The sequence below is a fragment of the Salmo salar genome, chromosome ssa04 (assembly GCF_905237065.1).
Source record: "Salmo salar chromosome ssa04, Ssal_v3.1, whole genome shotgun sequence".
In the NCBI taxonomy this organism is placed as follows: domain Eukaryota; kingdom Metazoa; phylum Chordata; class Actinopteri; order Salmoniformes; family Salmonidae; genus Salmo; species Salmo salar.
In genome coordinates this window covers 42,992,173-43,007,756 of record NC_059445.1, presented here as the reverse complement: position 1 = coordinate 43,007,756, position 15,584 = coordinate 42,992,173, and the positions used below count along the sequence as shown (strand labels likewise).

At 42.4% G+C, this 15,584-nt stretch overlaps 1 protein-coding gene across 1 annotated transcript in view; it reads left to right on the top strand.

Moving 5' to 3' along the window:
• Positions 1–15,584, top strand: part of LOC106603157 (pyruvate carboxylase, mitochondrial) — a 96,526-nt gene that overhangs the window by 65,250 nt on the left and 15,692 nt on the right. Inside the window, exons 11-16 of the mRNA XM_014196466.2 lie at positions 7,131–7,275; positions 9,121–9,210; positions 9,345–9,566; positions 10,287–10,443; positions 10,624–10,864; positions 11,029–11,278. Of these exons, the coding sequence (XP_014051941.1) occupies positions 7,131–7,275; positions 9,121–9,210; positions 9,345–9,566; positions 10,287–10,443; positions 10,624–10,864; positions 11,029–11,278 (1,105 nt within the window). The remainder of the gene's footprint in view (positions 1–7,130; positions 7,276–9,120; positions 9,211–9,344; positions 9,567–10,286; positions 10,444–10,623; positions 10,865–11,028; positions 11,279–15,584) is intronic.

Sequence of the window (15,584 nt, the reverse complement as noted above, 5' to 3'; positions counted from 1 at the left end):
AGTGTGCAAAGCTGTCAAGGCAAAGGGTGGCTATTTTGAAGAATCTCAAATATATTTTGATTTGTTAAACATTTTTGGGGGTTGCTACATGATTGTGTTATTTCATAGTTTTGATGTCTTCACTTTTATTCTACAATATAGAATATAGTAAAAATTAAGAAAAACCCTTGAATGAGTAGGTGTTCTAAACCTTTTGACCGGTAGTGTACATATAGGTAGGTGCAAAGTGACTAACAGGATAGATGGTGTTGAGAAATAATTGTTTTTGCATCCAAATATGGCGGCACTGTACCTTAGTCACTGTCACCCTGTGAATCCCGTTCATTGCTGCTCACCACTATTTATTATTATTAATATTGTTATTTTTATTTGCTTACATTGGTGTTTTCAATAAGCCACTAGGCTGTAAATAGGCGCTAAGTGCAATGGTCAGGTCAATCTGAGGAAGATGTCAGCTTGACGACGAAACATCAGTCAGCTGTACTCATCTTGAACAATGGATTAAAGTGAGCTAAAATACATCTCTGCCTTTTTTTGTTGATTGCTCAAACTACTTTCTGCCTTAAATGAGTCCTTTCTGAAGTTTTTCTTGGTAAGCCATTCTCCTCTTATCAATTATTCAACATTTTGATTAATTTGTATTAAAAGTCATTATGAATTATTTAACAAGTTGATCACAATGTTCCTCAATGCGCCTTGAATGTTAGGTTGTGGTCGAGGGATGGGGAGTATCTGATTTTTCAGCATTTTTTGGAGCGAATAATGAAGATTGTAATTCTTGCTTGTTTTCCATGCAGTGGTCTGGGCCTGTACGGTATGGCATTCGAAAGAATCAGTACGGATGATAAAGACGAACACAGAGGACTACTGTAGGATTCTCAACCCAAACAGAAGAGATTAAGGTTAATACAGGTTAACACCAGCGCTATAGCTGAATCTGACAGCATGGCTTTTTACCCTGAGTTTGAGGGAATGAGACAAAGGAGAGGAGGGGAGGCTTAGCCCCATCTTCCTCCTCCTCCCAATGGTTCTTCTCATCCTTGTTTGTATTCTACTCTGGGCTAGTTGTGGGTTTTTAGGTGAGGAGGGGAGTGACTCAACCTCAGCCAGACATACACTAGGGATATATATAGAGAACTTGGTACAGTGTAACACGCACCCTACAGTGAAACTGTTGTATGCGTCAAACCAATGAGAGCTTGGTCATGCTGGCCTCCTGACACAAACATAATGGTTATTTAGTCTACTGATTTTCTTAGTCGTTTCTTATTTACTCTGGTGTGTATGAAGACGTGACATGGATCTTTCACCACATAGACTTAACTCTCATTTTGACTATTGTGTATAATTTAGATGAAAAATGTGTGAATCTAATCTAGCTGCAGGAAATTTGTGGCATGATTTACCTGGTGAAGCTGCAGAGGGAAATTGATTTTGCTTCAATCCATAGTTATTCAGTCTGGACAATGGAGGATGGACGGCCTATGGCAGAGGATCTTTTCTAGACCATGGACAGCAGTGCTTGGCACTCTGAACCTTACAGAACAGTACTGTCAGAGTGCAGAAAATACCCACTGGGGCTGGCAATCTTCACAGCACTGTCAGAACTTTTGCCAGTTGACAAATTGGTGAATATTTTTGAGGCAAACTGACCAGATTTTTTTTTTTTTTTGCCTTTTCTCTTAATCATGACTGGCTAATTTGGAAGCGGTTTCATGGATGCGTAATTGATCACTCGGTCCAAAGGAGGCCTTGAAGCGTTTCCCAGATGCATTGTCCTCAAAGGTTGTTTTTTTTTCTCTCTTCCCGCCCACTTGAAGCAGTCATTCTGAAAATGTAATATAAATTAAACTAGGTTTGTTCTTGATGGTTTCCCAAGTTATTAACAGCAAGACTCACAAAACAATTAGTAGAGAGCAGGGAGTGTCAGGGCACAAGCTACATCTCATATTCTTACATAACTAGAGAACAAGAACGATCCCATTTTGTATGTTTTATTTACATCAACATTGAATAGCAAATTTAATGAATTGCAGCATACTGTAATCATAACCATTATACTGATGCAACCATTATGGACTAATTTTGCTTTTCTCAAAGTTTACAAACTTTATTTGGTTTTTGAACCAATATTTTCAATGCAGACTTGCTCATACAGTGCATTCGGGAAAGTGTTCAGACCCCTTGACTTTTTCCATGTTTTGTTATGTTACAGCCTTAATCTAAAATGGAGTCAGTAAAAATGTTTCATCAATCTACCCACAATACCACATAATGACAAAGTGAAAACAACAGGTTTTTAGAAATGTTTGCTAATGTATTAAAAATAAACATACCTTATTTATATAAGTATTCAGACCCTTTGCTATCAGACTCAATTGAGCTCAGGTGCATCCTGTTTCCATTGATCATCCTTGATGTTTCTACAACTTGATTGGAATCCACCATGTAAATTCTATTAATTGGACATGATTTGAAAAGGCACACACCTCTCTATATAAGGTCCCACAGTTGACAGTGCATGTCAGAGCAAACACCAAGCCATGAGGTCGAGGGAATTGTCCAGAGAGCTCCGAGACAGGAATGTCGAAGCACAGATCAGGGGAAGGGTACAAAATAAGTTCTGCAGCATTGAATGTCCCCAAGAACACAGTGGCCTCCATTCTTAAATGGAAGAAGTTTGGAACCACCAAGACGCTTCCTATAGCTGGCTGCCCGGCCAAACTGAGCAATCAGGGAAGAAGTGCCTTGGTCAGGGAGGTGACCAAGAACCTGATGGATACTCTGAGCTCCGGAGTTCCTGTGTGGAGATGGGATAACCTTCCAGAAGTACAACCAACTCTGCAGCACTCCACCAATCAGGCCTTTATGGTAGAGTGGCCAGACAGAAGCCACTCCTCAGGCACCATAAGAACGCTGAGAAACATGAGAAACAAGATTCTCTGGTCTGATGAAACCAAGATTCAACTCTTTGGCCTGAATGCCATCCGTCACATCTGGAGGAAACCTGGCACTATCCCTACGGTGAAGCATGGTGGTGGCAGCATTATGCTGTGGGGATGTTTTTCAGTGGCAGGGACTGGAAGACTAATCAAGATCGAGGCAAAGATGAACAGAGCAAAGTACAAAGATCCTTGATGAAAACCTGCTTTAGAGCGTTCAGGACCTTAGACTGGGGCAAAGGTTCACCTTCCAACAGGACAACGACCCTAAGCACACAGCCAAGACAAGGCAGGAGTGGCTTCGGGACAAGTCTCGGAGTGGCCCAACCAGAGCCCGGACTTGGAACCCGATCAAACATCTCTGGGGAGACCTAAAAATAGCTATGCAGCGACACTCCCCATCCAACTTGACAGAGCTTGAGAGGATGTGCAGAGAGAAATTGGGAGAAACTCCCCAAATACAGGTGTGCCAAGCTTGTAGCGTCATACCCAAGAAGACTCGAGGCTGTAATTGCTGTCAAAGGTGCTTCAACAAAGTACTGAGTAAAGGGCCTGAATACTTATGTAAATGTCATATTTCTTTTTTCTTTTTTTTTATACATTTGCAAAAATTTCTAAAATCCTTTTTTTGTTTTGTCATTATGGGGCAGTGTGTGTAGATTGATGAAGGAAGAAAAACAATTTAATCAATTTTTGAATAAGGCTATAACATAACAATGTGGAAAAAGTCAAGGGGTCTGAATACTTTCCGAATGTACTGTATAATATAAACTCAACATGCAACAATTTCAAATATTTTACTGAGTTATAGTTCATATAAGAAAGTCTTTAAGTTGAAATAAATTAATTAGCCCCTTATCTATGGATTTCACATGACTGGGAATAGAGAAATACATCTGTTGGTCACAGATACCTTTTAAAAGAAAAAGGGTGGGACGTGGATCAGAAAACCAGTCAGTATCTGGTGTGACCACCATTTTGCCTCATGCAGTGCGACACATCTCCTTTGCAAAGAGTTGATCAGGCTGAGGTGATGGCGGCAGGTGAATGGCACGACAATGTCACGGTATCTCTGTGCATTCAAATTGCCATCGTGTTCGTTGTCCTTAGCTAATGCCTGCCCATACCATAACCCCACCGCTCTGTTCACAACATTGACGTAAGCAAACCACTCGCCCACATGATGCCATACACTCTATTTGCCATCTGCCCAGTGCAGTTGAAACCAGGATTCATACGTGAAGAGCACACTTCTCCAGCGTGCCAGTGGCCATCGAAGGTCAATCAATCAATTGTATTTATAAAGCCCTTTTTACATCAGCCGATGTCACAAAGTGCTGTACAGAAACCCAGCCTTAAACCCCAAACGGCAAACAATGCAGATGTAGAAGCACGGTGGCTAGGAAAATCTCCCTATAAAGGCCGGAACCTAGGAAGAATCCTACAGAGGAACCAGGCTCTGAGGGGTGAATATTTTCCCACTGAAGTCGGTTACGACGTCAGGTCAAGGTGAGGACGACGAGCACGCAGATGAGCTTCTCTGAGACAGTTTGTGCAGAAATTCTACGGTTGTGCAAACTCCATTTCATCAGCTGTTCAGGTGGAAGGTTTCAGGTCATCCCGCAGGTGAAGAAGCCAAATGTTGAGGTCCTGGGCTGGTGTGGTCTGCGGTTGTGAAGCCGATTGGACGTACAGCCAAATTCTCCTAAACGAAAAGGCGGCTTATGGTAGAGAAATGAGCATTCAATTCTCTGGAAACCGCTCTGGTGGACATTCCTGCAGTCAGCATGCCATTTGCACGTTCCCTCAACTTGCGACATCAGTGGCATTGTGTTGTGACAAATGCACATTTTAGAGTGGCCTTTTATTGTCCCCAGCAGAAGGTACACCTGTGTAATGGTCATGCTGCTTGATCAGTGTCTTGAAATGCTCACTAACAGGGATGTAAACCAATTTGTCCACAGAATTTAAACAAGTCTTTTTGTGCATATGGTACATTTCTAGGACATTTTATTTCAGCTCATGAAACATGGGACCAACAGTTTACATGTTGCGTTTTATATTTTTGTTCACTGTACATCAGCTGGTGAGCTATAGGGGAGCAAGCGATGAGTGTGGGCAGACAGGCTCAGCTCCGGCTCTGATTATAAACATCTTAATTCTTGGCTAATATGTTGGCATGCATAGCCTTTTTTTAAACCAATTCTGTTAGTTATTAAAAGAGGAATTTTGATATTACAGTTATCAACCCACTTGCCATTTAACAAATCTAAATTGCTTTGGCACAGTAGGCTTAATGTTGCATAAAACTTTGAAATGTATTAATTTGGAGAAAAAAATGTAAAACCATAATTCCACCTTCACGTGTATGGCAGTGACAAATCTTAATCAATTTTAAATTCATGCTGTAACACAACAAAATGTGGAAATAATCAAGGGGTGTGTCCATATTATCTGATATTCTTTTTGTATTATATCATATTATTGTCCATGACTTTCTAGTCCAAGGACTGTATGGTTCAAGAGAAAATAGCCTAATTTAATGGAAAAAAGATTCTAATCAACAATGGGAATATTTTCAATTAACTCTGCAATTATTGACTTTTCACAACTGCCACCAATTTGGCACCAAAACATTTACAACCGAGACCTATAAAGGATATTTCATTCTGAAACCCTCATATTAAATACCAATGGTATTCACTAAGTTGATGGTTTATACACTGAGTATACAAAACATTTGGAACACTTGCCTCTTACGTGACATGGACTGACCCGGTGAATCAAGGCGATCGCTATGATCACTTAATGATGTCACTTGTTAAATCCACTTCAAGCAGTGTAGATGAAGGGGAGGAAGTTTTTATTTAAGTGAGACAATTTAAACTTGGATTGTGTATGTGTGCCATTCAGGCTGAATGGCAAGACAAAAGATGTAACTGCCTTTTGGCGGGATATGGTAGTAGGTGCCAGGCGAACGGGTTTGAGTGTCAAGAACTGCGACGCTGCAGGGCTTTTCACCCTTAACTGTTTTTCCCCATGTGTATCAAGAATGGTCCACCACTCAAAGGACATCCAGCCAACTTGACACAACTGTGGGGAGCATTGGAGTCAACGTGGGCCAGCATCCCTGTGGAGTCCATGCCCTGACGAATTGAGGCTGTTCTGAGGGCAAAAGGGATACAACTCGATATTAGGAAGGTGTTCATAATGTTTTGTACACTCAGTGTAATTTAGGATGGTTTTACAGCTTTTGTCATTCTTACTTGTTTATTTTACATGTGGTAAAGCCACACAGAGGGCCAGAGATAATTAAAGACACTTGTGATCATTTTGAAGTACACAAAAGTTAAGTTACTTAAAATCCTTAAGTTACCAAAATGCAGGTAGTTTACTGGTAAACTTAGAAAGTTTCCAGTAATGGAACCCTAATTATGACCAAAGAGGCTTATGTATAGCTTTTTTATTTTTACCCATAAGAGTAGGAGTAAAATATCTAAATGCTCAGCTCTTACTGTATAACCAATCTTCTACTTTGAGATGCTTTGTGGCTACAGGCCCTGTAATTAGGTCTACAGTACAGTACGAGCTCTGGCGCTGTGCAGGCTTACTAGACTATATGCTGTTTTGAAGTGTGTAGTAGAGATGGACTAAGATCTTGAGACTTGAGCAGTAGCCTATACTATCCTCATTTCTATTCTCTCATTTCTTCACTCTCTGTGTCTCATTTCTTCGCTCTCTCTGCATCTCGCTCTCTCTGGCTGTGGCTTCTCGCTCTGTGTACCCCAGGGCACCTGAGACAGATGTGCAGCAGGGCACAGGGGAATATGCAGTGCATATGTTGAGGATTAGCTGGGATTCTGGGATTGTTTTGCTCACTGATCACATTGTGTATTCTGCGCCGTGTGTTTTGGCCTGATAGTGCTCACAGAGGATGGGACTCAGTGTGACGGTATTGAGTGTTGTAAGTCATTTGATTTGGGACTGACCGCAGAATGACCTCACAGCCCTCCAAGACCATTTGCACTTGAGCAGTGTTTTTGCATTTTCAGGCACTGCTCTCTCTCTCTTGGTCCCTGGTGTTCTATATCATGCAGACTGTCTTGTCAACCGTTTTGTCATTTTAACATCTCTCTTCCTCCCTCTTTCCTCCATTTCTCTCGCCCTCCTTCTTTTTGTTCTGCACAGACCAACATCCCCTTCCTCCAGAACGTTCTTAGTAACGACCAGTTCCTGTATGGCACCGTTGACACCCAGTTCATAGATGAGAACCAGGAGCTCTTCAACCTTAAACCGGTCCAGAACCGAGCCCAGAAGCTGCTGCACTACCTGGGTAAAATTGTCTTCAACTCACTGCAGTTACATGTTTTTTTTTTTTTTTTAAACTCTGCTTGAACTCCATTTCAAACCGTTGTTTATTTCAGAATTCTATGTTTCTTTGTGTGTATAGATGATTATATTTGACATTTAGACATGTCAACACTTACTCAGTCATCTGAAGTGCAGCTAATGATAGTCTTGATTCATTTAACAATTAAAACTCCCCTCCCTAGATCAAGAGGTGTGTTAGTTAGTTGAGTTCATGCCTGGCTGGCACTAAAGCCTGTTGACGGCACAACTGTTTCTTCAAGCATCGCCTACCCATGGAGTGTATTATATTGTACATCATGTCCTTGTCCTATCCATGGAGTGTATTATATTGTACATCATGTCCTTGTCCTACCCATGGAGTGTATTATATTGTACATCATGTCCTTGTCCTACCCATGGAGTGTATTATATTGTACATCATGTCCTTGTCCTACCCATGGAGTGTATTATATTGTACATCATGTCCTTGTCCTATCCATGGAGTGTATTATATTGTACATCATGTCCTTGTCCTACCCATGGAGTGTATTATATTGTACATCATGTCCTTGTCCTACCCATGGAGTGTATTATATTGTACATCATGTCCTTGTCCTATCCATGGAGTGTATTATATTGTACATCATGTCCTTGTCCTACCCATGGAGTGTATTATATTGTACATCATGTCCTTGTCCTACCCATGGAGTGTATTATATTGTACATCATGTCCTTGTCCTACCCATGGAGTGTATTATATTGTACATCATGTCCTTGTCCTACCCATGGAGTGTATTATATTTTACATCATGTCCTTGTCCTACCCATGGAGTGTATTATATTGTACATCATGTCCTTGTCCTACCCATGGAGTGTATTATATTGTACATCATGTCCTTGTCCTACCCATGGAGTGTATTATATTGTACATCATGTCCTTGTCCTACCCATGGAGTGTATTATATTGTACATCATGTCCTTGTCCTACCCATGGAGTGTATTATATTGTACATCATGTCCTTGTCCTACCCATGGAGTGTATTATATTGTACATCATGTCCTTGTCCTACCCATGGAGTGTATTATATTTTACATCATGTCCTTGTCCTACCCATGGAGTGTATTATATTGTACATCATGTCCTTGTCCTACCCATGGAGTGTATTATATTGTACATCATGTCCTTGTCCTACCCATGGAGTGTATTATATTGTACATCATGTCCTTGTCCTACCCATGGAGTGTATTATATTGTACATCATGTCCTTGTCCTACCCATGGAGTGTATTATATTGTACATCATGTCCTTGTCCTACCCATGGAGTGTATTATATTGTACATCATGTCCTTGTCCTACCCATGGAGTGTATTATATTGTACATCATGTCCTTGTCCTACCCATGGAGTGTATTATATTGTACATCATGTCCTTGTCCTACCCATGGAGTGTATTATATTTTACATCATGTCCTTGTCCTACCCATGGAGTGTATTATATTGTACATCATGTCCTTGTCCTACCCATGGAGTGTATTATATTGTACATCATGTCCTTGTCCTACCCATGGAGTGTATTATATTGTACATCATGTCCTTGTCCTACCCATGGAGTGTATTTATATTGTACATCATGTCCTTGACTATTGAAATCTGACATAATCCGTTCACACAAATGACACCTTTACTATGAGTCCTTATTTTACTTGAAGATATGCTGTCTGGAGTGTAGTATGTTTGTCTCCCATATAATGACATTGGTTGGTTTGAAATGCCTACAACGATGACCAACTCAGGGTTTTCTGATCCCCCTCCTGCTGTCCGGTTTCAGGTCATGTGATGGTAAACGGCCCCACCACTCCCATCCCAGTGAAGGCCAAGCCCTCCTCTATCGATCCTGTGATCCCACCCATTCCTCTGGGTAAGACTCCAACCCTACACAACCTCCTACCAGCTTCCTGTAAAACATCAGTTTTTCCCCCTTGTAGCAGTCAATTTCTGTGTTGATTTAGTCAGTACAACATAGTGAAAGCTGTATGTATTGATGTGGATTAGGTGAGCCTCCGGTTGGGTTCCGTGACGTCCTCTTGAGGGAGGGTCCAGAGGGCTTTGCCAAGGCGGTGCGTGCCCACAAGGGTCTGCTGCTCATGGACACCACCTTCAGAGATGCCCACCAGTCTCTCCTAGCCACACGTGTCCGCACCCACGATCTCAAACAGATCGCCCCCTTCGTGGCCCATAACTTCAGCAATCTCTTTAGCGTGGAGAACTGGGGAGGTGAGCAACTCTTGTAGCCTGTACTCCTTTATTCTCTCTTTTTTTTTCTACTATCACACTTTTCTCCATCTCAATCTGCACTTTCTGCTTTGCTCTGGCCCCGACTCTGCCACCTGCCTATGTTTCAGTGGCATCAATTCTAGACGTTATGTTTTCAAAAGTCACAGTTTTTCAGTTAAAAGGTCAAATAGAATCAACTGCTAGGGTGAAGGGAAAATATGACACCGCCCCAGGGCCAGATTCACATCGTTGAGCAGAGCAAGTGAGTCGACTGTACTGTGTCTGGGTTACTCAGGAGTGGGCTCTCCTCAAGTCTGAAGAAAAGGGGGGGGGTGGACTTTTTGAAGTTGATACGGGCAGACTGGCGGTACGTTTCTAAGTGAAGACTGAAGAAAGGCTTCGTGTCTCTTCATCTGTAGAAAAGTGACTATGAAATCCATGTTTTATTTAGATAGCACTTTTCTTTTTTTATTTACAAACTAAGGCTGCAGAAAATCATCTTGGCACCCTTCGAAGCAAATCTATTGTGACAATGTCCAAAAACATTTTGATGTTGAGGGAGCTGGACATCAGACTAGGGAGGAAGTCCATCAGTCTCTGGAGGACTAGGAGAGATTGTCTATTCAGGGGAATCTGTCCATTTACTGTCTATGTTTATGGACTTTATCGTCAATGGAGTCTGTTGCTATGGCAGATATTGATCGTTCCTCTTCTGAGTAGGTGCCACTTTTGATGTGGCAATGCGTTTCCTGTGTGAGTGTCCATGGAAACGACTGCAGGAGCTGAGAGCTCTGCTGCCCAACGTGCCTTTCCAGATGCTGCTGAGAGGAGCCAACGCTGTGGGCTACACCAACTACCCCGACAACGCAGTGTTCAAGTCAGTACCTCTGCCTGGATCAAACACCCCTACTCCAACCAGAACACACATCGTCTCAACCCCAGCCTTCACAGTTTGATGGTCATCGTCTGCATAGTATTTCTTGAAAGTATCACCCTTAAACCCAAGGGTTCTTCATTTGAAGCATGTACTCATCCACCTTTCAATGGTTCTGACCAGGTTCTGTGAGGTGGCCAAGGAGAACGGCATGGACATCTTCCGTGTTTTCGACTCTCTGAACTACCTGCCCAACCTGATGCTGGGTATGGAGGCTGCTGGGGCTGCCGGGGGCGTGGTGGAGGCCTCCATCTCCTACACAGGAGATGTGTCTGACCCCATGAGGCAGAAGTACTCTCTGGACTACTACCTGAAGCTGGCTGATGAGCTGGTCAGAGCTGGAACACACATACTGAACGTCAAGGTAGACTGGCACTGAACCTGCTCTGTCATCAAACCCAGTAATGTGGTTTATCCTAACCAATTACACATTTTATTTATATTCCGCTATTTACAAATACTTTAAATCAGCAACTCGGACATAAATGGTCTGTGTGTCATGTTGTTGACTCCTCGCTCTTTCTTTAGGACATGGCAGGGCTGCTGAAGCCTGAGTCTAGCCGGATGCTGATTGGTGCTCTGAGGGACCGTTTCCCTGACATGCCCATCCACGTCCACACCCATGACACGGCAGGCGCCGGCGTGGCCGCCATGCTGGCGTGTGCCGAGGCCGGGGCCGACATCGTAGACGTTGCTGTGGACTCCATGGCTGGGATGACATCGCAGCCCAGCATGGGAGCCATTGTCGCCTGCACCAAGGGAACCAAATTCAACACAGGTGAGCTGCCAGCCAATAGAAATATAGTGAGCTGCCAGCCAATAGAAATATAGTGAGCTGCCAGCCAATAGAAATATAGTGAGCTGCCAGCCAATAGAAATATAGTGAGCTGCCAGCCAATAGAAATATAGTGAGCTGCCAGCCAATAGAAATATAGTGAGCTGCCAGCCAATAGAAATATAGTGAGCTGCCAGCCAATAGAAATATAGTGAGCTGCCAGCCAATAGAAATATAGTGAGCTGCCAGCCATTTAGAAATATAGTGAGCTGCCAGCCATTTAGAAATATAGTGAGCTGCCAGCCATTTAGAAATATAGTGAGCTGCCAGCCATTTAGAAATACAGTGAGCTGCCAGCCATTTAGAAATACAGTGAGCTGCCAGCCATTTGGAAATATAGTGAGCTGCCAGCCAATTGGAAATATAGTGAGCTGCCAGCCAATTGGAAATATAGTGAGCTGCCAGCCAATTGGAAATATAGTGAGCTGCCAGCCAATTGGAAATATAGTGAGCTGCCAGCCAATTGGAAATATAGTGAGCTGCCAGCCAATTGGAAATATAGTGAGCTGCCAGCCAATTGGAAATATAGTGAGCTGCCAGCCAATTGGAAATATAGTGAGCTGCCAGCCAATTGGAAATATAGTGAGCTGCCAGCCAATTGGAAATATAGTGAGCTGCCAGCCATTAGAAATATAGTGAGCTGCCAGCCATTAGAAATATAGTGAGCTGCCAGCCAATTGGAAATATAGTGAGCTGCCAGCCAATTGGAAATATAGTGAGCTGCCAGCCAATTGGAAATATAGTGAGCTGCCAGCCATTAGAAATATAGTGAGCTGCCAGCCATTAGAAATATAGTGAGCTGCCAGCCATTAGAAATATAGTGAGCTGCCAGCTAATCAAGAACTGCTGGCCAAGCTCTTCTATGGCAAGCCTAGTTGTACACACAGTGGGGAAGCAGTGAACCACTGATGGCTTTTTCATGAATTTGTTGGTATGTCGGAGCATTTAACAAGGTGAAAGGCTGAGACCTTAAGCCGCATGGAAGCATGCTATATTCAACAATGGCAAGGAAAACCAACTGTAAGATCGACAATATTATGCTTCTGACTTGAGCTGTAGAAATTGTTTGCTTGTGACAACTGAATTGTGCTGATGCTCAGTGTGTCGTCACTCTGCTTATCCCCTTCACCTCAGCAGTTGAGGAAAAAACAAAGACAACCTTAAAGGATATGACTTAGAGAATATAAACACGTGGGAGATGATGCAGGACATGTGCAGACTGTAATGTAAGCAGAGGAAAATGAAGTATGTTTGTTGTGGAGAGGGAGAGAGCAACGGGGAGCGGGGACTAGAGGAAAAGGCAGAATGAAAAGGCACAAGGAAGATAGGCCGCACATAGCTCACACACGACCCCGCGACCTTCAGTTAATTGAGACATTACTGCAGCAGATGAGTCTTAACCCGCTGTAATGACCTGGCCTGCAAGGCTCCGTAAAGCTCTGTCTCTGCGTGGGAACAGGAACGTGGTCAGATCCAGGTTCTCATGGCTGCAGCCATCCATGTTGCTAGGGGAACGGCCGTGGGGACAGATCTTTGCCCATGTGTGGCATTGTTATTTAGGAGGGAACCATTCAGCAGCAGGCTAGTGCTATCACCCTGCCACCACTTATGACTCTGACGGTTACAGTGTGCTTTGATTCATGAAAGATGGAGGACAAGGTTGAAGGGCTGTCGTTTTTAATTCCTATTGGTTAGATGAACAAAGAGTCGAAGATAATAGGAAACCCTCTGGAACATTCTCACAATTGATGAGCATCTAATCCCTCCTACAACAGCCATAAAATGGCTTAATAACTCTTTATTTTGTACACAATGAATCAGGATTTGATTAGCTGCTTGTAAACCCTTAATTAGAGCCTTATCGTAGGCCACCTGAAACAAAGTGGAGGCAAATGAAATAATGGAGTTGCTGTTTGTTTAGAATTGAACAACACTTGAGAATATAAAACTCCATCCATAATGAATTAGTCATGAGGAGCATGGAGGTAGCAGCTGCTCTGAAATGACTTGACCATGTACTGGTGTACCGTTGGGAATTCTACGCTACCTGAGCACAAGTGGAGCACTTAACAGTTAGTTTGTTGTTTCTCGTTCTAATCCAGTTATCTAGTTTTTATTAAAGGAAATGTCCTCTTTAGAAAATGAAATGTGGCAGGACTTTGCGAGATTATTCTGAAGCCCAATCCACGCTGTGAAATTGAGTAGTTTTCAAAATGATTATAACCCAGAAATTGTTTTGTTGGATGCGAGTCGATGAAAGCGTAGACGGCCTAGAGGTGCAATTTAGCATCTTTCTTTAGCTTGTTCCAATTTTCCATTTCAAAAGGTGCCTCTATGGTCTCCAGATTCTCTCATTCCGATAATTACTGTTCAAGGACACAAAGCACAACTAGATTTCCTGTTGGAGTGTGTATATGATTCTTCTCTCGACAAGCAGTTTTAAACCGATCAGAATGCTCACATTCTGAGAAAAAGACATGTTGTTTTCTTTGTTGATTTTGTTTATTCCCGTGAAGTCTACCAATCTCTCTCTCGCTTTCTCTCTCCTGCTCCTTCTCACTGAGTAGAAGGCTGCCTAGGTAATTGAAATGTCAAGCAAATTCAGTCTTACTCCCTTCTCCCTTTTGAAATGTTGCGCTTTAGTGCAGTACAGTTCTTATCCATTTATTGTCAAATATATTCAAAATTAATTCCAAATATGACTTTTGGTGCATGAGACAGGATGATAAGACTGTTCTAATTTGTATTTCTTCCCACTAGTATGCTCTCTTACTTGTCTAAGTGCTCTTTTGGTCTGCTACAAAAGGTCGCTGGTTCGAATACACGAGCCGACGAGGTGAAAAATCTGTTGGTGCCCTTGAGCAAGGCACTTAACCCCCAAAACATGTTACTGCCTCAGTCCCATTTGTTCATATTTATTGTGTTGACTTGTTTCTTAATCCTAACTAATGGTAATTGTTTACAGAAAATCCTCAAGTGCCTCATTTAGTCTTTTTCACCTTTCCTCTTTTCCGTGATCCCTTCTCATCCACATTCTCTTGCTCTTAAATTACTTCTGAGCACTTCACTTCTTTAATCTTTCTACCCATCCATCTTTCATCTGCACTGGGAGCTCCCCTCTGGCGAAGGTCCCTTGTTCTCTCCCGTGATGTGTATAGATCATCTTTAAGTCAGCTCTAGTCCTGAGGGACAGGAAATGTGGTCAATGTCACACTCTCTCTCATTCCCTCGCTTTCTCTTTTCAATTTCCTCCTCTCATGCTGATGGATATGTGCCAACAGATGTGTATGGTTTAGGGAGTGGGAAGCTTCAGATTGATATCGAAGCTTAAAATTCACTAGGCTCTGAGATTGGTTGGAGAATTTGTGGCCTGTGTGTGTGTGTGTGTGTGTGTCTTGGAGTTGTGTTTGTTGCCAGGTGAAGCATGGAGCTAATTGTAATTATAGCAACAGGCAATATGATCGGTCATCGGGTTTAAATGAGGGTATTGGCAGCAGAGGGTGCATTGACTGACTGACTGACTGACTGACTGTTCCTGCTTTGGAAGCCCGTGAATGCCTAAGTGGTGAGCACCACACTGATAAACTTTAAAGTGTTTTCTGGCATGCCTCCCACATACAGTAGATTAACACATCACATTTAACATGCAGTTGAAGTCGGAAGTTTACATACACTTAGGTTGGAGTCATTAAAACTCGTTTTTCAACCACTCCACAAATTTCTTGTTAACAAACTATAGTTTTGGCAAGTCGGTTAGGACATCTACTTTGTGCATGACACAAGTCATTTTTCACCAATTGTTTACAGACAGATTATTTCACTTATAATTCACTATCACAATTCCAGTGGGACAGACGTTTACATACACTAAGTTGACTGTGCCTTTAAAAAGCTTGGAAAATTCCAGAAAATTATTTCATGGCTTTAGAAGCTTCTGGCTAATTGACATCATTTGAGGCAATTGGAGATGTACCTGTGGATGTATTTCAAGGCCTAACTTCCGACGTTGTGCCTCTTTGCTTGATCATGGGAAAATCAAAAGAAATCAGCCCAAAAATAATTGTAGACCTCCACAAGTCTGGTTCATCCTTGGGAGCAATTTCCAAACATTCATAAGTACAAACAATAGTACGCAAGTATAAACACCATGGGACCATGCAGCCGTCATACCGCTCAGGAAGGAGATGCGTTCTGTTTCCTGGACATGAACGTACTTTGGTGCGAAAAGTGCAAATCAATCCCAGAACAA